Source organism: Leguminivora glycinivorella, chromosome 6, assembly GCF_023078275.1.
Source record: "Leguminivora glycinivorella isolate SPB_JAAS2020 chromosome 6, LegGlyc_1.1, whole genome shotgun sequence".
NCBI lineage: Eukaryota > Metazoa > Arthropoda > Insecta > Lepidoptera > Tortricidae > Leguminivora > Leguminivora glycinivorella.
Window position 1 is genome coordinate 3,842,082 of NC_062976.1, and position 23,252 is coordinate 3,865,333.

General features: G+C 36.3%; 1 protein-coding gene across 1 annotated transcript in view; it reads right to left on the bottom strand.

The window, feature by feature from the left end:
* The window catches only part of LOC125226944 (zinc finger protein Gfi-1b), a 130,143-nt gene that overhangs the window by 40,970 nt on the left and 65,921 nt on the right, over positions 1-23,252 (bottom strand). Inside the window, exons 4-6 of the mRNA XM_048131126.1 lie at positions 21,921-22,034; positions 1,399-2,041; positions 976-1,157 (exon numbers count right to left, since the gene is read on the bottom strand). Coding sequence (XP_047987083.1) covers positions 976-1,157; positions 1,399-2,041; positions 21,921-22,034 — 939 coding nt within the window. The remainder of the gene's footprint in view (positions 1-975; positions 1,158-1,398; positions 2,042-21,920; positions 22,035-23,252) is intronic.

Consider the following 23,252-nt stretch of genomic DNA (forward strand, 5'->3'; position numbering starts at 1 on the left):
ATACATACATTTATACGAGTACCATTGCATAGAACACATTCATGAAATAGAACGTCAAACGTTTCTACAAAAAATAACCTCAATTTAAAAGTAAAATATTAAACAGGTACATTTTAAAAGGAAACATTAACCTAACTATGGATTCCATGGCGAAAAAATGTAAATTATCAATTTGTAATTACTTTCCCCATTACATGCGATTATTAGCGTATATCATACCTCTAATATTGCTCTGCAACTTACGTTCGCTCGTCTTTCACGACCGTATGTCCCATCCGCAACCCAATCCGCCCTTATAATGTACCCGCAAACGTCTCAGCCCGCAATTATTATAAAACACCTAGCTCATCTTAGCGTTAATACACATTAATTTTGGGGCGGCGTGACAGCCCTGAGTTATGGTAAGTAAACGGAGTTTGCCTTAAATTGTTTTGATGAAGTGGAATTGGGATAAGTTTTTGGTGATGAATTTGTAGGATTAGATCAGATTAATAATGAGGGTAAGCTTTAATTTAAAGTAGGTGGATATTTAAATGATATAATTGATAAAATGATACATAAGAACAAGGAAATTTGCGAAGTTGTTGGTCAGAGAACACGAAGGCATTTTAGATACGTTCCTATCTAGGTACAGATGTACCATAACGTCGATTTCTAAACGGCAGCTATTGTAAAATTAGGACGTTGAGAGAAAACTCCTATCAAATCCTTAATATAAATTAATATCTAGTAGATAATAGATATAATTGGATAATCCCGACCATTTTTTTTCTTTTTGTTGTTATATTCATTCTATCGAGTCACCAGTATGTCTATGACTAGTCTTTGTAAGTAAATACATAGGTAAGTGTTTTTGTTTATATTGTAGATACCTATTTTCGGACTGTGTTTCCCTAAACACTGGAAAAAATGAGCAGAGGATAAGACATAATTCTGGACTATGGTCTGGTCTGTACTTTATAAACTAAGACTCACCAGTATGTATGTAAGTGTGTTTCTTCATATCAGACTTCTGGTGGAACCGTTTCCCGCAGTACTGGCAAGGGTAGGGTCTGGTGTCCGAGTGGATGAGCAGGTGGGTCGACAGCGTGCTGGACCGCTTGAAGGTCTTCCCGCATTGCTTGCATTCGAACACCTTCTCCACGCTGTGGACAGCCCTGGAAAGAGGGTGAGGTATGAATATTGACAAGAACAGGACAATTTAGAAACAGTAAGGAAAGTCATTTAATAAATAAAGGCTGCACAAAATAGACGGGAACACAAACTACAAATTCATTTGGCAAAATTTATGATTAGCAAGTAAAAAATACTTTATTTTTACGACTAAATGATTAAATGAGGAGTATTTACAATATGAAAATATAAAAGCACTTTAAAGTAATAATGAAATAAACTCACCTGTGTTGACTAAGACTGATCTCGTGTCCGAACGTTTTACTGCACATCTCGCAAGCAAACGGCCTTTTGCCATTATGCGATCGTCTCGCATGCACTTCCAATCCGTGTGGGGTGCTGAACATCTTCTCACACTTCACACACGAGTACACGTCCCCAATCGGCAGAGGTCGTGACAAAGGTCCAGGAGCTCCAAGCACCGCCGCTCGGAGCCGAAGGAACTCCGGACCAGCGGCCTGCACTGCGTGGAGGTACAGGTTGCTGTAACCTCCCCAAGGTATACCCAAACTCCCAGCGTCTCGAAGAAACTCCGCGAAAGGCAGGTGAGGATATAAGAAAGGCCGCTGCGGCTGCACTCGAGGTGCATCAGGTCTCAAGAGAGCGCTGACAGAAAATGATTCTGATCTCCTCGGAGGTGGCGAAGAGTCCGGAGGTCTTCTTGGGGATGAAGGAGGGGAATCCACTTCGAGTTCAGGGGAACTTGAGCGGACTGATCGAGGGGATTGCGGAGACGGGGGCCAGCATGAGCTGCCGCAGCGGGAGTTGGGGGAAATGTCCTCGGGTCTGGGGATTTCGGTGTGTTGCTCATCTTCTTCCTCGTCGGTTTTCTCGCTGACCAGACGGTTGATGCCGAATTTGATTTCCTCTGCAACAAAATACGTATTTTTAATAATGGGTCACTTACGTGCTTGCGGTTTAGGTGACAAATATTGCAATGATTTTTGCCTTATGCGGTTTTCGCTTACTACACTTACTTATACCTATTTAGCTTTAGTTTTAAAACAGGAACAAATATGATTTTAAATCATTCAGGTTTCCCAAACTCGACAGCAGTAGGTAGTATTAAATACACATCGCAAAAAACCCAAGCGGATATACCAATCATTACATACTTCCATCAACTAGGTAGTGCAAAAAAATAATAATTTAACAATGATTTCTTCATTTCAACTACATGCATTTTAATGACTTTCTAGCTTTTTTGGTGGTTTACCGACATTAGGGTGGAGCGTGAATGTATGAAGAAAAAAAAAGTTGTAATATGCTTGATGGGTTACCGCGGAATTGGTGCTCCTTTACTTTACTTTTATTTGTGTATTATTACTTTTTTATTATTTTGATTTTTAGTACTGCCACAAAGCAACTGAAAATTTCGTTCATACTACAGTAAGAACCCACGTCCTACACTAGCCGTAATTGCGGTAGATGATAAAAAAGTTAGCATTAAAGTTATCAACTACCTCCTATTGTATGCTTTACACATTTATTTACATTTAGCAGTATGTGTCTAGCTCAGTGTAAGACATATTTAGCAGTATAAACTCGTTAACGCATTCTACCTATTTAATAAGTAGGTACTTGTTATCGTATGGAGTTTGCAAAGGCAAAATCGTTTTAGTCGTTCAAGTATACTGTAAAAAGTTATTATTGCGAAGTCATGGCATTATTACGAAGTAATTTTAAATGTCCAATATTTATGAATGGAAGGGAACTACCACCGAACCTGTTGCCGACATACGAAGATGTAATGATGTTTTATATTTTGATAAGTCGAAATAAACCGAACCAGTTTGTGAATTTAGTGACGGAATCAAGCCATGAAGTGGCAGAACATGTGTTAGAAAAGTGGAAATTATCTTCTATACCTACAATTGACTATCGTTCTGTGGTTACAAAAATTAAAAACTTTTATAAAAAATACAGAACCGTGTTGAAACCTTACGCTTCGAGGAAAAATGATGAAAATTATAAACAGAAATTGCTACAGTTTCGTTCAGACGCTAGACGATTATTTGATATTGCAGCATATAAGTGTCAGTCTTTTAATAAGACTCAGCCACTTTGTATTTATGGTACTAAACATTTACACCAAACGATGGTACTATCTCGATATTTGAGTAATGACTTAAAAAAAATTATTGATCCAGTCATTCAGCGGAATGGGTATTTCGGCCACCCGGAAAATATATTTAATATCGATTTTGGCAGATGATTCAAAACTTGTCAAACAATCCGCATTGCAAAGGGTACTTGAATTGAGAGAAAAGCAAACCACATCATCTTTGGGACTCGTTCGGCAATTTGTCTTACCAAAATTTAATTTTAATGCTGAATCGTACACAGAACTAATAAATTGGAATACAGTTAGTATAACTGAACCCCTTTGCTTAAGCACATATCGACAGAAATAATTTCAGAGTGTCTTGAAAATCCGGATGCTACAAAAGACCTTATTTTATCACAAATTCAGAACTTCCCTTGTCACACACAAGCAACTGAAAGATGCGTGAAAATTGTAACTGAAGCTAGTGCTTCAGTATGTGGACTAGAAAGGAGAGATGGTTTTATAAAAACACGGCTCGAATCAAGAAAAATAATGCCAGTTTTCAACACTAAAAAAGAATACAAAACTGATTTATAACTTAGCAATTGAATATATTTCAGGTGCTTCTTAAATTATAATTTTTAGTAATTTAGTAGTAAAAATTATGAAATTTGGTTCTTTTGTTACTTAAAATATAAATATAAATGTGAAAATTACAATGCATACAGCTTTTAATTGTTTTTTTATCATTATCTTATTACTCCAAAAATCGGCATTTACAAAACTTTCAGTGGCCTTGGGGCAGTACAAAACTTAAAAATATTGAAAAGTTCTCATTATATATTTTATTCATTTTGGTATGGAGCATCTTTCCCCAGGTACCCCAATTTGATTATCGAAAAAACGATTTTTCACTCCACCCTAACCGACATATACCTATTAATAAAAGGAAGGTACCTAATGAACTTATTTGTGTCAATCACAAATATTTCTTTCCTAGTTATATTTAGTCCCAAACCTACTCACCGTCCCTAATTAAGCTTACTGTGGACTATAAGATCATCCGCGTAAATTCTTATAAAATCAATAAAACATAAAAAAACTACTTTAACAATAGCCCAGAAAATAACAGCAAAGCGACATCAAATAGCAATTTGCCAAACATGGGATCGTTTTCGGGTACAAAGGGTACAATCAAAGGGCCCGGGGGCTTGAAAAAGCGCAGGTGCCTCACTTGTCGTCGGCGAAATGGGCCATATCATGTCGTAGCACCAAATTGACTTTCATTGGACCCTCCGGCCCACCCCTGTAATTAACACATTGGGTCTGGGCCCCTTTTTTATTCGGTAAAACTACGCTCCGTTTAGTTTCTGATGCTGTGTTTAAGCTTTGGTGAACTTTGAATTTGTGTATTGCTGTCGGCATTTATTTTTTCTTTTTCGTCTTTTTCAATATTAAGTTATACTATTTTTCACATAATTTGATTGTCATTATTCATCTTCTACTTTACCTACTTCTGCATTGTGATTGGCATTTTTTTGTTGGCCATCAAGTTTAAGTATATGCTAGGTATGTAGATATTTTATGGAAGTGCTTCGTTATTAGGTAGGTATTTAGAAATTACTGTCATTTGTATCATATTGGAATTGTCAAAAATGTTTATTTTTTACATTTTTAGTTTATTTCTTTACATGCCTTTGATAAAATATCAATAAAACGTTGCGTTCCAGTTTTCCATTCTGTAGTGGTTTTACTCTCCGTCATATTTAAAACAGTCTCTTTGTCGCTACTAGATAAGTATATGAAATTTGTAACTCTACATATTTGCAATACAACGTTAATATAATGGATATTTCCTGGGTGGCTAGCCGAATGGCACAATCGCTCACGAAACGCTCACGAAACGAAGCGCTAGTAGATATCTATCTCTATCGCGCTTGCGTATTGGCGCGACAGAGCCAGCGGCGTATCGCTTTCGTTTGGCGTCGGAGAAATGCCATTCGGCTACGGGGCCTGACCGTCACTTTCCCTACCGAAAAATCATACATCATCAAGCGGCCATCCAAAAACAAACATCCATCTCAGCAGACAAGTTGCACTAATGAAGAGGCGCCCCTATACCGAAACGCAGCAGCTGTCATCCAGAGCGGAACCAATCGGGAACACTCGGATCAGCTCGGCAATCCTCGGCTCCCTCTAGGGTTGCCTCTGTACACTTGTTTGTTTGTCCCCCAGCATTATTACCCCATAGTATTTATTACATATTAATGGTTATTTGGATTCATTGTTCCGCCCCGACAGTATGCTCGAATTTATGGGTTTGCAAAATATTGAATGGGATAATGGAGAGTGTGAGGACGTTCATTGTGAGCCATTGTGCCGTTTTGTAATTAGATGATCTTAATTTTGGTGTTTGATTTATGGGTGCAATTTTAATCAAGTCACCTCTATTATTACATTGATATTAATAAGGTGGTGGATGACTATGTCCATTTTCTTGCAGATTGTGTAATGATAAAGGATACTTCAAATTCTGCGGGAGATCTTAAATTTGGAATTCCACTTATATAACTAAGGTAAATTCATGCACTTATAATTGTTTTTTTATAACTTTGTTGACCTTGAATTGGAATTTTAAATCAATTAGCAGGTATTAATTATACAAATACGGTTCTGGTTTTCGAAAAATTCCTTCTCTTCAGTTACAAGTGTCATTACAGCTGAATTGCATTTCTGTCCATCTCTACACACATGAAAGCTAATTATATTACAAGAGTGCATTTTTCTATGCACAGCGCATTAGTATCGCTGCACTAATGCAATTTTAATTATAAGAGGCGCGCCGCAAAGTGCCCGGTGCATTGTGATTGCTATTTTTCCAAAGCTTTTAACAAATTAAAAACACGGCTAAGTGTTTCTGTAATCGGTTGTGTTGTTTTATCGATGGATATCTAGGTTTGAATATGCAGTCGAAATGAGAAATCGAAATCCACTACAGACAATATGTCTACACTGAACAGGTAGAATTTACTAATATAACTTTTGAAAAGAACAGTTAGATCGAAGTGGATAGAAAAATCCCAAATTAGAACAGCATTTCAAATATTTAAGGAGGAAGCATGTCAAAGGCAAATAACAAAGATTTCGGTCTTAAATCCGATATCGGATCGAATAATGTGAAAAAGCTCTAAGGTCGAAAAGTCTATGAAGAAGAGAAGACAACTTTTTATATACTATAGGAAGATCTTCAGGAGATTCATATTATAATTGTTGGTAGTTTGTAGGGTCATTCTGGTAACAGAATCTTCACGAAAGATATTTAAAACTAGATTTACAGCAAAAATATATAAGTTTTAACCGAGTCACGCCTACAATGTTTCCAATTCTCTTCTCAACATAAATTTTGACATTTTTATGCGACATTTAAAATTCAATAAAATTACCTTTACAAATCATACCTGGCTCAATCGTCTGGCAACGTTACCACACTGAATTACCAATGAGAATTTCCGATGATTTTCACGAATCACTGGTAATATTTAGATTTTTATCAAAATGCCTTGCAAATTTGTGGCTCAATATTCAGTAGCCCATTCGGAATTAGCATATTGTTTGCATACTGATGACCCTTACGCAAATCCGCGTGCTATCCTAAATTGGTTACGTTGAATCGGTTGAATCGGACAAATCGGTATGCATATGTAAATATGTAACAATATCTACTGACTATGTATAAGTATATATAAATACAGAAAAAGTTGCACAAACTAACATAATTTTAATTGCTACAGGCATAAAATCCTTAAGCGATTTCTATCAAATATCAAATGTGGCAATCAATCAGACTAATGGACAACTGGATGAGACTAGCCCAGGACCGAGACAAGTGGCGTACTAGAAGAGAGGCCTATGCTTCAGTGGGCGATAAAGGGCTGATATGATGATGATGATGATGAATCCATCAGACTAGGGACCTCATGTGCTATAAGGACCTTCTCTTGAAATTACAGACAAAAAGGACCTTAAAACGCTGCTTAAGGATCATTCAGAGATGGAAAGTCACCTATAAGCTCAATAAAACTATAATTGACGCCACGAACATGCAAAGTCATGCGCCGCCCGTTAATATGGATTATTTATCAATAACCCCACATATGGGAGCCGTGGATAATTTACCACTATTTTAATAAAGTCACACCCCATTTTAAATCTGTAGTTATTTCTTATTGTTCGTTGTCTATGAGAAATTTCCCTGCAGAGAATGGCGGTCTTTGGGTGTCGAAAGCCAAGATATTCAGTTTGTAAACATTATGCAGCGATAAATTAGTGTTATCAATAATTAAGAGATGTTTTTAAGTTAATCTAATTTTCACCCCAAAATTAATATTTGAAAATTTTCTCACCGAAATGAATTTCTCTACTGTAAATAAGAAAGGAACGTAAGTTACCAAAGGCTGATTCTTGTAGGTTCTTATTTTTCGAGTAGTCTTAAATGAGCACTGCAGTATGTAAAGAATATTATAATTATATTAATGTAGTACCACAGAACTAGATTTGGATAGAAGAAACAAGTTCATCTAAATATTTGTATAGGGGCCGAGCGTGTCAGATTTTGTACTGAAGTTGTTACTCGCCTGTGATTTTAAATATGTCTCAGGCCCTTGAATTTTCATAATTTTTGTGTTGTTGCAATTAAATATCACGTAACGAGGAATTTTTAATGTTTTTATGAACCCCAACTTACAAAAATTGACGCCCGAAAGCAGCAAGCTTCGATTAAAGACGGACAACTCAGTGGATTTTACTGTTCATTTGACACGCTAAGTAGATACGTTTGCTTGATCTATGGTATATATGACATCTGTATGTAGTATATGTTAAATATTGATAAAAACCATATGATTATTATAAGAAGTAGGTACATTAATCATTTTACACACCTACACCGATCATATCAACGCGTGCAACATTATTTGCAGCTTGTGAATTAGCCGTATCAGCATAAAAATGTAACAAATAATATGTATAAATCAAATGTTATCATTCGTTTTAATGTCTTTTATCAATCGTAAAGATATCTGCTAATCCATGTTATCGGTGGATTACATGTTGTCGAATCTTGGATTGAACGCGATGAAAATCGTACGATTCACCGCAACTTATATTTCTTATTTCTTGAAAAACTGATGAAAAAGTTGCAATTATCCTTTAGAATGTCAATGTTATTTCTTCACTTTAGCTGGCACAATTGATTTTTGGACGGTAGATTTCTCTTTCTTTAGTTTTGTAAACATTTAGAATTTTGCTCGGAGCAAAGTTTGTTTAATCTTAGTGTCCCATTTTGAATATAAGTAGTGAACTAAAATTATTATTTCCGTTAACTCGAGTATCAATATCTATCGGGGATTGCGAGAAATAGTTAGGATCCTATGGAATATGGACGTAACAACAAGATTTAAAAGATATTATAAGATTCGTTTTTTGTAGTTTCTGGTTCGGGCCATGCATGTTTGTCTGTCAAATAGTCCTCGACTCTGTAATAAGCCTTTAACATCAATGATTTTTTTAAGTAGTTCTAGTAGGCATATGCCACTCCACTGCACTTATGAATATCAAATAAAGCATAATGTTATACAACTTTTGCAAACATGGCGGCGACATCTATGATCTAAAGCAAAATCATAAAAACATGACATTTATCAAAACCTCGGGCTTAATCAACCTGGATTTGTGTACACAGTAATCCACAGCCGAACTAATCAAAGTTTTACATTCCAAGGTCACCATTGAGATTAGATTTGGCACATTTTACAATTTTGTTATTGATTTTGTGCGTCGGAAATGGTATACTCGTATCTTTATGGTTTAATCTTTTGAAATTATGTTTATCTAGTAATTATACTCTTACAAGTTCGCATTTTTTGCATTCACGAATTTTTAGGTAGAAATGTAGGTAATTTTTTTAATTTTAAAGGCGTATGCTGATTTATGTTCATCCTGTAAGGATCACTTGCACTACCGAAAATGGAGGGTTAACCCGAGGTTAACCCGAGGTTAACCCACCATTTTATATGGAATTTGACAGTTAACAGCCTACTAACCTTGAGTTAAGCGGGTGGTGCAAGTTGCCCTAAGATTAATGACATACATACATACATAAATAATCACGGCTGTATCCCATAAAGGGGTAGGCAGAGCACATGAATACTAAGTTTCAGTGCCACACTTAGCAAAAAGGGGTTGAAAGAAATCCAAATTGTGACGTTGCAGTGACAGGTTGCCAGCCTCTCGTCTACGCCACAATTTAACCCGTATCCCACAGTCGACTTCTACGACACCCACGGATTAATAACAGAAAACGTCGTGTTGATGAAACATTTTACCCAATTCGCTATCTTTATTTATATGGCTGGCAGTTTAAACTCTCAGAAAAGACAGACTCAGATATCAGAATACAACCAGAAATGTAACATATGTTAGTTACGTGCAGTACCCAAATCCGTAATCCACTGCGTAGGTAATCTTCTGGTCTGAAAAACCTTATCAAACGAGATCTTTTTCCTCGAATTTCTATTTTTATAAATATGTAACGATAATTTGATGACCGGTCTCGCCTAGCGGGTAGTAACAGTGACCCTGCCTTCTAAGCTGGGGTCCTAGGTCCATATGTCGGTAAGTATGAGTATATTTTAGGGATAAGGTACATATGTACTTATTATTCTTAACTATTGACCAATGTTCCATTTCAACAATTACGCCACACATATTGAAGGAAGTATATTAAATTCAAGTGTCATACAAATAGACACTAAAAGCACAAAGTTCAATTACTTACTCTTCATTTTCGCTACCTAAATTATCTCGAAGAAATCGCTCCTTAGCGAAAGAACCACTTGTGGTTTACCTTATGTTGCTATTTTCTTCTATATTCATTATTTTTAACCCACTTCAAAAAAGGAGGAGGTTCTCAATTCGACTGAATGTTTTTTTTTATTTTTATTGGCCTGTGTGGTGACGGGTTAAGAATTTCACCATCCCCTTTCTTCCCGTGGGTGTCGTAGAAGGCGACTATGGGATTATGGGTCAAATTGTGGCGTAGGCGAGAGGCTGGCAACCTGTCACTGCAATGTCACAGTTTCGTTTTCTTTCAACCCCTTAATATTTGCCAAGAGTGGCACTGAAGCTTTAGTAGTTTCATGTGTTCTGCTTACCCCTTTATGGGATACAGGCGTGATTGTATGTATGTATGTATGTTTATTGAGCATTGCGATGAAGAGGAATAGTATTGTATTGTTGGCAACAAAAAAACAAATCATTAGAATTTTCGAGAATTTAATCCAGAACATTGGTAATACAAGTATGTTACTTAAACAATGGGATTGTGACGAAACATATCTTTGACATTCTTCGATATCGTTGACAAATCTGTCGGCGTATCATGCTGCCAATTTTATCACTTATCCACTTGGATAAAGCATCCGTCATGCTTTAGCAAGTATGTCAGTGTGAGAGTGACAGATGTCTTATCCACGTGGATAAGTGATAAAATTGGCAGCTTGATACGCCGGCTGGGCTTAGGCGGCGACATGAAGCCCGGGGCTTAGGGAAACCACGCCTGGTGAAACGTCACATTTCGATACTGACATTTGTGACGGTTGACACAATCATAGGAGGATTAGTGACGTTTCGCTATACAATTGTGTTTGTGAGATGCGCAGAAAAAAACTAGACGTACTCTAAGAACAAATTATTTTCATAGAAATTATTTTAACTTGTATTTTTTAAGTAGCCCAGTTTGTAGTTTTTTAGTAGATTCCAGCTCGGAACACTTGGAGTCATTGATCACTTTTATTCTTTGTATAGAGGTATGACAATATTTTAATCTACGTAATATGTTTTATTTGAATGTGTTGTTGCCAAAAAATGACGAAAATTACTATTCAAGTTTTCATATTCAGTCAATAACATAGAATAAGCATGTTTTTTATTTTTTCTTGGGTATTCCTGGCAACTGACAGTTTTGACATTGGTGTTCCCTTTTATATTATCACTAGCTTTTGCCCGCGGCTTCGATCGCGTTAGAAAGAGACAAAAAGTAGCCTATGTCACTCTCCATCCCTTCAACTATCTCCACTTAAAAAATCACGACAATTCGTCGCTCCGTTTTGCGTTGAAGGACGGACAAACAAACAGACACACCCACTTTCCCATTTATAATATTAGTATGGATTCCATCACTCACTCATATAAAATCATCATTCACTCGTTTAAAAGCATGGAAGTTTAGTTCCTTCAGACGTACAGTCGAGTTCATAAATATGTGTACACCTTAAAGCAACGAGTTAAGGTACACATATTTATGAGATCGACTGTACATTAAAGACAAACCTACATAATAACTTCATATATGTAAATTCAAGGGATGCTTTTAAAATAAAATTTCAAGATTTTGTTGTATGTAAGTGTCGCCTATCTATTAGGTACAAAAAAAATAAACAATCTGTTCAGTACGTTTGTATAGTAGTAAACAATAAAGGCAAACGTTATGAATGAAAGGGAAGTACACGAAGTAATCAAGATAACCCTTTAAGGTCATTAGAATCGTCAAACTCAACCGGCGTCTTTGTTTCTGTCCCGATTTCACTGGTTTCCCCGAATTATTTGCTAAAGCAACACTCTTAATGTTCTTAATTACCTTATGTATCCAAAAAACACCTAACATTATATCTCTCAACCTTAATACAAGGCTGTTAAAGTAGAATTTGAAGAGGTTTTATTTGTCATTGACGCAATTTGAGGTTTGTCAGTAAACACTGTCGAAACGTCATTCATGGCGGCTCCTTTGATGGATTAGATTCTTAAACAATTGCAGGTCAACATTGGTTAACTCGTGCCTAGATTTGCCATTGTGGAATGACTATGATTCAGAATAAGATAACATGATTTGACCCAAAATTCGCTGTATTTATGGAATGACGGGTTATTAAATTTTATCATAGTACCTATTTAAGTGAAATATTATTCAGTGTTTTGAGATTTCTGTTGAATTCGTATTCATATTTGGCACAATATCGCAGGGGATTTAGAAGTATTTTAATTTATCTTAGTTTTTAATTTAATTTTAAGTTTTTTTTATTTCATTTTTTTCATTTATTTATTTCTTGTATAATATAAATACATTAATGTTATTATTATTTTAGAGTTAGCTTATTATTTATTTGTATCAAAGAGGATCGAGTATTATAGAGAGTTACTGTCGAAGTAAAATGTGTAATCACAGTGCACAGACTGCCATCTCTTGACACAGGCTTAAAACTTTTGAACCTCAGTTTTGATAATTTGGCCCATATACCTACTTAGCTTGATATGTTTTAAAATGTCAACCCCATAGGTGTTATGCCATCTAGGCCACCGTACCTTTTTCTGTATGGTACTGAGGTACGTTTTTTTCTTAGACTATCTGTCTATACGGAGTTATATTATACTTATGTGTTTGATTTGTATGAGCAAGAATACTGACCATATTTTTCATTCTTTGTGCAAGCTTTTAGAGGACGACTTTTTATGTCATATTGCGCGAAAAGTCTGATTCCACGTTTTTGTAAAACGTTGAAAGAAATCTAGTAATAAGCTGGTTACTGCCAAAAAATGTTTAAAAAACAGAGCCAAGTGCCGTAGGAAAACAAAAGCGCAAGGCAATCACAATCCCCTAAATTATTAACGGGTACACCACAAAATTCAATTGTCATACCGGGTTGACACGCGACGGTGGGGTCACTGAATCCAGTAAAAACCTAGGACAAGTCTTTTGATAAGTTCTTACTGATTTTTATTATCAAACTTACTACAAATTGGACACTGGCAATAATATTGGAAACTGGAGTATTTGTATAAGGACGGTAAAACTAGCATGCTTTGAGAATCGTAAAATAATTAAATAACCTTGAAATATTTAATATGCATGTACTCTACTCCAATTCAATCAGATTAAATTTAGAACCTTTCGTAAACCAAGTTGATTTTATTTATTTTGCAAATAAAATAAACGAACTACATCCCATTTTTACAAAATGTGTGTAAGGTGGGTCCTACAAACATTGGGTCAATTCCAATTCAATCAGATTAAATTTAGAATCTCCATGGATTATTTGATTAAGTATAATATTTTTTTGTAATATTCAGTCTTTTACAACTATTGAAGTATTATGATTTTATCTTTTATCTGTTTGCTTTAATTGATTATAGTTAGTAATAAAACATTTAGAACTTTATACATCTCTAATTCTATATCAGCTACTTTTTATGATTAATAAATGTTTAACTTTAATGAATACTCTGTAATGTTGTCCTACAAACATGCCCCCGTGGCCTATTTGCTGAATAAATGATTTTGTATTTTGTATTTTGTATTTTTTTGGTTTTAATTGTCTACTTAGTATGCTTTTCCTGCTACCACCTAAATTGTTATTCAGTCTAGCTAAGATCAGCTGATCATCATGATTATTTTTTTTCCTTGCAAATTACATAGGACGCACAAGCGTAGTGAGCAAATGCACATTTCTGCTGTCCCTCAAAACTGTTCAAACAGTCTGCACCCACAACTATAAAAAGGCGGGACAAATCCCAGTTTACCCCGGATTTATGGCCACCAGCCGAGGCCAAGTCTTCGCTACACTTCTTGGTCAAACATGGTGAATAATAGCGCACACAGCGATGTCGTGACCACTTGGCAAATATTGACGGTTTGGGTCGAATGTTACCCTTTGATTGATCGTGCGCTGTTTTTACATTTAGTCTGTGTTTTGGTGACTGTAATGACTAATGGTCGCATGATTTTCACTTAGGTTTTGTTCTGTTTTATTGATTACTAGCTTTTTCCTGTGGCATCATCCGCGTACTAAAAGTAATCTTATTCAAACGTTCGAACTTTGGACCCCCATTTCACCCGCTTAGGATGTGAATTTTGTAAAATTCTTTCTTAGTCCTCCTTTACACCTTATAAGGAACCTATGTTCCAAATTTGGAATCTCTATGACCAGCGGTTTCTGCTGTCCGTTGATATGTCAGTCAGTCAGTCAGCTTCTTCTTTCATATATTTAGATTATTGGATTTTCCGTCTGCAATAAGGTTTACGTATTTGATGACGATGAACACATTTTATAGGAATAGAGAAATAAGAATTTGGAATTGATAATATTGATAAGGCGTTGGCGTTGCGTAACTAGTATTGTACAAAATTACTAAATAATCCGTTGCTTTAATTAGATGACAATTACATTTATATCATTTACTGAAATCAATCCGATCTGCACAACTATAAGATACATCGGCTGTACATATTAATTTTTTAAAGTAAGTACCGAACCGAAGTATACAAATCTGAAATATAACACATATGAGAGTCCTTGTCAAAGAATATAATACTCACTAGGGTTACGATCTTCTCAGACGTCTAACAAACTAAGGTACAGCGGGGCAAATCTCGACTGGGGGGAAATGTAACTGATCCATTTTTTCCATGTTTTACAACGTTTGCATTATTAAATAGAGTATCCATGCAATAAATTTAAAAATGCACTATTCAAATGGCTAATGGCAAAACTGTTCTACTCGATTAAATAATTTGTGGATAGTAATGGGGAAGTATCAACAAGAGTAAGATATGCTGTAAATATTGTACATATTGTATACCTTAGTTTAATAATAAGTAATTAAGTTAATTTTTAATGTAGTTTTAGTTATTGTATAATTTGCATGCTGCCAAAACACAGCTAAAAAGTTGGTACACACAATTTATGTAAGACCTATCATGTTGACACTTTTTAAATGCGAATAAAGAATTATGAATTATGAATGTATGGTAGTCGTGTTCAGTGGATACATGTAGAACTCAACATCATAGTGTAATAATCGAAAAAAATGATCAGTTACATTTGCCCCCCCCAGTCGAGATTTGCCCCGCTGTACCTTCTGCATAAATTTTATTGTAATTAGCAATTAAGTTGTACAATACATAGTTTCGTTGCGTAACTAGTATTGTACAAAATTACTAAATAATCCGTTGCTTTAATTAGATGACAATTACATTTATATCATTTACTGAAATCAATCCGATCTGCACAACTACACCGTGTTTCACTTAACACTAAAAACCTGAAAACAGTTTGTTCAGAATCGAGAGTAGAATCGATTGAGCTATATCTTGATGGGGGTAATATTTTTATTTAAATTAGTATTATTAGTTATTTTTTACGTGCCCATTCTATTGTACTCGTAATACAACATCGTGTATATCGCATTGTTAGAGGTTGTTTACCTTTTTTCAGTATTTAGGGGTATTAATACTGGCCGGTTACTTGGACGATTATTTTTTCCGCTACTAGTTTGACGTTGTTTGTCAGTTTAATCTTAATGTTTATCATAAGTCATAACAAATTGAACTCTTACCTAATTACAACCTTGTCATTTTGAATATTGAGTTTATTTGCTTACTGCGATTACCTGTCCAATTTGAAGTTTACTGTGACAAAGCTTTAAAGTGTTTTACAGTGACATCTTAGCTGTCTATTGGTAAACCTTATGTCGTTGCAGTAACGTACACAAATAAATAGTCTTATGGTTTATGATGGTAGTTAGCAATTATTTTATTGAGTGTAGAGCTAAAAGTCAAGTAGAGCTGTACAGAAAATTAAAAATTCAATTAAAAAAAAAGTAACGATCAGATTAAAAGATGAATACTCTAGATGAGTTTAAAAAAATAAAAATCAGTTGGGGTGTCTGAGGTTTTGAGTGATACCGGAAACACCGTGTATAAGATACATCGGCTGTACATATTAATTTTTTAAAGTAAGTACCGAACCGAAGTATACAAATCTGAAATATAACACATATGAGAGTCCTTGTCAAAGAATATAATACTCACTAGGGTTACGATCTTCTCAGACGTCTAACAAACTAAGGTACAGCGGGGCAAATCTCGACTGGGGGGAAATGTAACTGATCCATTTTTTCCATGTTTTACAACGTTTGCATTATTAAATAGAGTATCCAGCGGTAATGTATGGCAGGCGTGTTCAGTGGATACATGTAGAACTCAACATCATAGTGTAATAATCGAAAAAATGGATCAGTTACATTTGCCCCCCCCAGTCGAGATTTGTCCCGCTGTACCTTCTGCATCAATTTTATTGTAATTAGCAATGAAGTTGTACAATACATATAGTTTCCTGCCACATCAACTTTTCACGTTGCAATGACACGTGGGCCAAACTAATTAAAACATAATATTTGTAATAATTTACCTGTGTTAGGTCCATCAACAAAAATAATTAGCATTATCATAAATTAAATATAACAAGATCATACCATCCCATACATTAAAATGCGACCGCCTAAGACCGCGCTTACACTCCACCACACATAGATGGCGCCACAAAAAAAATGTCTTGTAGCTTTCGATTATACTTGTAGATGGCGTTAAGTGTCACTTTTGACATAGATTTACGGCTCGGAATTGACTCTTAATGCCAAACTACAAATAATCGGTGGCAACAAGGCATTTTCTGTGGCGCCATCTATGTGTGGTGGAGTGTAAGCGCGTTCGTAGGCGGTCGCATTTTAATGTATGGGATGGTATGATCTTGTTATATTTAATTTATGGCATTATTAATTAGGTTGTGTTTAAAATTTAAACGTATCCATACTAATATTGTAAATGGGAAAGCGTGTGTATCTGTTTGTTTGTCTGTCTTTCACGGTAAAATGGAGCGATGAATTGACTTAATTTTTTAAGTGGAGATAGTTGAAGGGATGGAAAGTGCCATAGGCTTCTTTTTGTTTTTTTATAAACCCCCACTCACCTAAAATTGGGGGGTGGAAGTTTATGTGGAGGATTCCGCAATTTTAGAATTTAACGCGAGCGAAGCCGCGGGAAAAAGATAGTTATCTCATATTTTTCATTTACAATGAGCTTTTTTGAATAGTATAAAAAAAAACTCAAAATATTTAGGTTATTATTTTGACTCGTATTTTATACTCACTTAACAGCTATGAAGAACTGTTACAAAGTCGTCTATCTGTGAGACATGTCAGATTTCAATCCCAATAAATCAATAAGTTTCAAATCCGATACGATTTATTTTTAACGGATTCCTCGAAGTCACGAGGCCGCAAACACACGAACACACAAGCGTTATCTTGTATTAGTGTTTGCTTACACGGGTACACATGTCCAACTCGGATTTACAAGAGGAGGGCGTTGCGTACCTGAGTATGGTCAGAAAAAAGAAAATATTTTTTTGTGAGAAACTTTAGTTATGGAATAGATTTTATAAATATTGCATCGAAGTATGTTAGGTATTTTTGGTTTATAACTGCATTTAATACCGAATGAAGAGCGTTAATTGTATACGTAAGTAGTTGTCGAAATAGTTGTAGGTCCTAAAAAATTGATTACAGTGTTATGAAGAGAGTGTTAATGATGTATCTTGTAAGAATACATGTACATGTACATGCCAAACGGGTATTTTTTCTGGCAATTTTATAGCCCCACGTGGACTTGAAACAACCTACCTAGTTCACCTTTTGAACCCACTTTACACGAATTGAATTGAATGAACGACACTTGGAAACCAAAAACGCACTGAGAGAAAATACAACCAGTTTTCATGTTCGTTCAACAAGTTTTTTGGTTAAAATAGCGCCTACGTGTTCTTTGGTTCAAACAACAAGCTACTTGTCATTTGAATCGGCAATATATTTGAATCAACAAGTTGATTTTATAAAAACAACCTGACACATATTGTTTTAAACATACGTTTGGCTGATTCAAACGGATAAACCGCAACAAGTCGAACTTGTTAAATTCACAATGCAAATTTCTCTGTGCGGAATCTTCAGTACTTTCCATTCAGCTATTTCACAAAAGTGACAATTGTCAACCGAAAGTGACCCTTAGTCATTCTTTGCCTTTTTGACAAGGAAATATTGGCGCTGAATGACAATATCACTATCACTACATAGTATAAAACAAAGTCGCTTTCTCTGTCCCTATGTCCCTATGTATGCTTAAATCTTTAAAACTACGCAACGGATTTTGATGCGTTTTTTTTAAATAGATAGAGTGATTCTAGAGGAAGGTTTACATGTAGGTATAGTACCCGTGCGAAGCCGGGGCGGGTCGCTAGTTACTTGTAAAATCAGAAATAGGCACAGACATGTCAGTGCAGCTCTCGCCTGAAACACGGTATTCTAGTTCAGGCAAATGTAAACCCTCACTAATTTTAAGCATTTGTTGGATACATACATACATACAACATACATACAATCACGCCTGTTTCCCAGAGGGGTAGGCAGAGATCACGGATTTCCATTTACTGCGATCCTGACAAACCACTTTCGCTTCACACACATTCATAACGTTTCTCATACACGCTCGTCGGTTTCGAGTACTTCTGACCTGGCCTTTTTGCAATATTTCCCCGATTTGATCAAGAAAAGTTCGCCTAGGTCTTTCACTTCCAACTGACCCTTCCACTCTTTTTTCATATACTTTAAATAAATAAATAAATATTATAGGACATTCTTACACAGATTGACTGAGGCCCACGGTAAGCTCAAGAAGGCTTGTGTTGTGGGTACTCAGACAACGATATATATAATATATAAATACGTATATACATAGAAAACATCCATGACTCAGGAACAAATATCTGTGCTCATCACACTAATAAATGCCCTTACCGGGATTCGAACCCGGGACCGCGGCGTAGCAGGCAGGGTCATTACCGACTGCGCCAGACCGGTCGTCAAACTTTCTTCGTTAATTTGTTGGATATTATGTAGGGGGAGTCCGGGAGATATGACCAGGTGGGAGACTTGAACCACAATCAAAATTTCAATTCAAATTTCGCGCCACCGCCGCCGTTGGTAGGTCGCATGATAGACTAACCAATGGCGCAACATTAGGCGATGCCATTTTGTCCACCATTGGTCTGATTTAGATCTCACTGCAATGAACGTGTTTTTGTGGTCGGCGAGTGAAAAAAATAATAACATTAAATTTATAAATTATTTGGACTATTAAACTGGTGAGTGGTATTCTTTACCATTGTTGTGTTTGTTGGTTATTGTGCTTTTATTAACAATGAACGTTTGGGATGTATATTGTAAGAGTTTTAAGAAAACATGACCTAAATAAAGTAAAGGAGGGTGCGGGAGAGTTGAACCGCAAGGTGGTAGGGAGACTTGACCAGTGGTTCAATTCTCCCGCACAGTGCTTGGGTAAGGGTTTGCTTTGTTTTTTGTTGTTTTTATATTTTTTTATAGATGATACTGACGTTTAAATACAAGCTTAAGATGAGGTCAACCCGTAAGACAAAAATAAACGTCAGAAGAAAACGAGCAAAGCCCAAACTGGGAAAAGGAAAATTGTTCAGATAAGTGACAGTGATTTCGAAGATGAAAAGGTTATTTCCTATGCTGGTACAACGGATGAGGGAAATCCTAGCCTAGATAATCGTTGGTCTTTATGTGAAACTGAAGCAGTCATGGTTATGAGACTATGTGGTTCCTGCAATGGATATGTTCACGAACTTAGCGTTGGATTAACTGAAACAGATTTAGACAAATTTGTTTGTCACAAATATTAATTATATTTAAGACTATGATTTTGTGTAAAATGAAAATTGATTTTGCATGTGCCTTTAATATTTTTCAACACGCCAGCTGGTAAAGGCTCTCTTGATTTTTCGAAACCGGATAGCAAAATTGCATTTTATCCACAAGAGTGCAAGATAATTTCATACACATTTTAACTTGATGTCATAGGCTGGCTGGTAGATTTAAGCTTTTTAATGGTAATTTTTCAGCGTAAATATTTTATATATTTAATAAATTGTGATAGATTTGATTTCGTTTCATTTTTTTAGCTAGTATTTTATTGGTGTTAGTGCGTTGAAAATTTTTGTGTTTCATTCTGGGGCAAATTTGTTTAACCTACGTGCCTTGAAGCCCTTGCAACGCTCATGATGCCATATTTTGAACCACTCGCTACGCTTGCGGTTCAATATTGGAATGTTCGCTTGCTCGGGTATCAATATTGGCACGTGCAGTTAAACAACAACTTTCCCCCCTTGTAAAACAAACAAGTACCAATGTAAAGTTTCTGATCTCTAGAAAATGTTCATGTTGTCAATTTTAAAAGTTTAACAAGTATTTTAATGGGTATAAATACGTTGTTAGAGGAACTAAGTTGGTTTTCTATTAAAATGTATTAAATGTTATTGCATATTTCACTGCTTTTCCCAAATAACATATACATGGTCAAGTCTCCCTCATCCCCTGGTCATGTCTCCCATAGGTTGGGGAGACTTGAGCCATATTTCTGTTTTAGAAAAAAAAATTGCAGAACGCACAATTTGTATTTTATCAGCACTTTACTATGATCTAAAGATAGCTATTTAGGCATGCCATCTATACGCAAAACATCGAGTTGCTGACATTGACAGATAAAATTCTAGGGGCTTAAGAGTAAAAAGAGGTTCAAGTCTCCCGGACTCCCCCTAAATATGTTGTTTTTAAGAAATTGTGTTTTATGTTTTTATTTTATTTAGTTTCAAGTATCAATGTCACTGTGGTGATTGCCACATGGAGTTACAAAATCAATCCATATTTATTGAAACCCCAGGTGCTGCAGACCGTACCTTATCGCGCGCTATCCAAAATTCGTGTTCGATACAAAAATTACAACCATCATAACACGACTATTTAAACTGGCGATAAGTTATCTCTCTTTTGGCGATGCCGCCCGTAAATCAAAGCCATAAAACAACCGTAATTTCGCTAGCGATAAGCTCTGACGGGCCACTGATAAGTGATAAGGTGATAGGAGATAGTGTCATGCCGAAATCTGAAGCCGTGGGATTGTGGATATTGAATGTTGTGACGTTGGGGAGTGGTCACGTTGCAATTAAATTGGTTACCTACCTATCAGGTGCCGTAGCCGAATGGCATTTCTGCGACGCGAAATGAAAACGAAACGCCGCGGAAGCTAGTCTGGCTCTGTCACGCCAATACCCAAGAGCGATTAAGATAGGTATCTACGAGCGTTTCGTTTCGTGAGCGTTTGTGCCATTCGGATAATACGTACGCCATGTACAGTCAGCTGCAGATAAAAGAAGACCCCCTGCCATACAAATTTGTATGCAAGGGGGTCTACTTTTCTCTGTAGCAGACTGTACGTACCCTGTCGGCCTAGTCGAAATGGCATTCGTTGGCGCTAAACGCTGATCGAAAAGCAATCTATGTCCCGCCAATACAGAAGAGCGATATATAGCTAGCTACGATAAAGATATGATCGTAAGCGTTGATGCATTTGGCTACGTAGAAAGACATTGGCTCTAGGTGTGTTAGTACTCGAATAGCGAACAGCAGAAATCCACCGGTCGTCAAATAAGAAATCAATGGCACAAACCTAATTTTTCAATGTGGAAGACCATTAACAATATTTTTATGAGTATTGATACTTATTTGAAAGGGGATGAATTTATGACAATAGTAGATTATTTCAGAGGCAGCAGACAGTCCGTGATGGAGATTTTGGATTGATGATGGATCGGAATCGATACATATCGACCTGTCTTATCCGCTCGTTGGTAAAACTTATTGTTAGGTTTACCATTCCTTAATCCTTACTTCTTACCTCTCACAGGATAAACGTCATGGTGAGGAGGAGACGCTCTCGGCTCCGGCCGAGGAACTGGAGACCAGGTGTTTTGTCCGAGGCTGTTCCGAAGTGCCTCGCTCGCTAGGATTCCTGTGGACAATAGGGAAGATTCAGTAAATTGGTAGTACACAAAGCAAACATTTATACAAAATAGTGAAGGCAAAAATAGCAAGGGTAAAAATATAATTATAAGAACCTTCCTGTTCTACCTAATAACTACTGGGAAGTATTTTTTCAATGGTACTACTAAGAGATGGAAAAAAAATCATCTTGGTGGTAACTAACGTTTGTTTAAACGCAAGTGACGCAACCATCCTTGATTCCCAGCGGTGAGGTTTCAAAGATCAATCATCCAATCCAATACAATTTAATTTTAAAATACATTTAACAACACGCGTGGCAGAGGACATCAGGGGGTCTACCGCGAACCAAGTTCGGACCTTTCTGGCACACTTATACATTCGTACTTAAGTGTGACAGGGACAACTTGTCGAACGGCCCTCAGAAGAATTCGTCCCAATTGCTCTCAACATGCAATCTATTGATCACCGATCAGTCAAAGTGACAATTTTAATCAGAGATTACTTTCCTCATTTGTGTGTCACGCAACTCTGAGCTGTGAGTCATATCACATCTGGCATTGAACTGACAAATATAAGTACTTACTTGCATTGAAGATATATTTTGCGAAGGTGCTAAGAGAATAGTATTGCTGACTGTCCCTAGAAGTTTTGTGGTTGAACTATGTATTTCTTATGTCTCACCGTGTACACACACACGTGTGTTTGAGTAACAAGAAAATTTGATTCTGACCCATATGATTCAAAGGCAACAACATATTTAAAGCAATTTAATGTGATAAATATTCACGACTGTTGATTTCAGAAATATAATAACTGATTTGTTCAAAATCTTTCCGATTTAAGAATAAAAGGATCTCTTATCGCGCTTTCTAATTTAGCAATTCAGTGAAATAAGTCTCGTGATTGTAATCGCAGATTCAGGCAGACGTCGCAACAATATGTGGCATTCCACACATCAAGGGTCCTTATGCTACATCAGCAATAAGAACTGATTTCTGTTAATATTTCAGATCATATCATAACGTCCTTATGGACTCCACCATAGAGAGGCTTGTTGTTCAGGGAAGTGGGTGGTTTAAGACCCAAACTGCGGCCCTCAATGCGATGGACAGGCCAAGTGAAGCATCTCACCGGGTCGTCACCCTGAAATCTGCGCGTTCGGAACGCTATCAAATAGAGAAACAAGGCGGGAAACCATTAAAAAGGCAGTATATACCCCAATGAC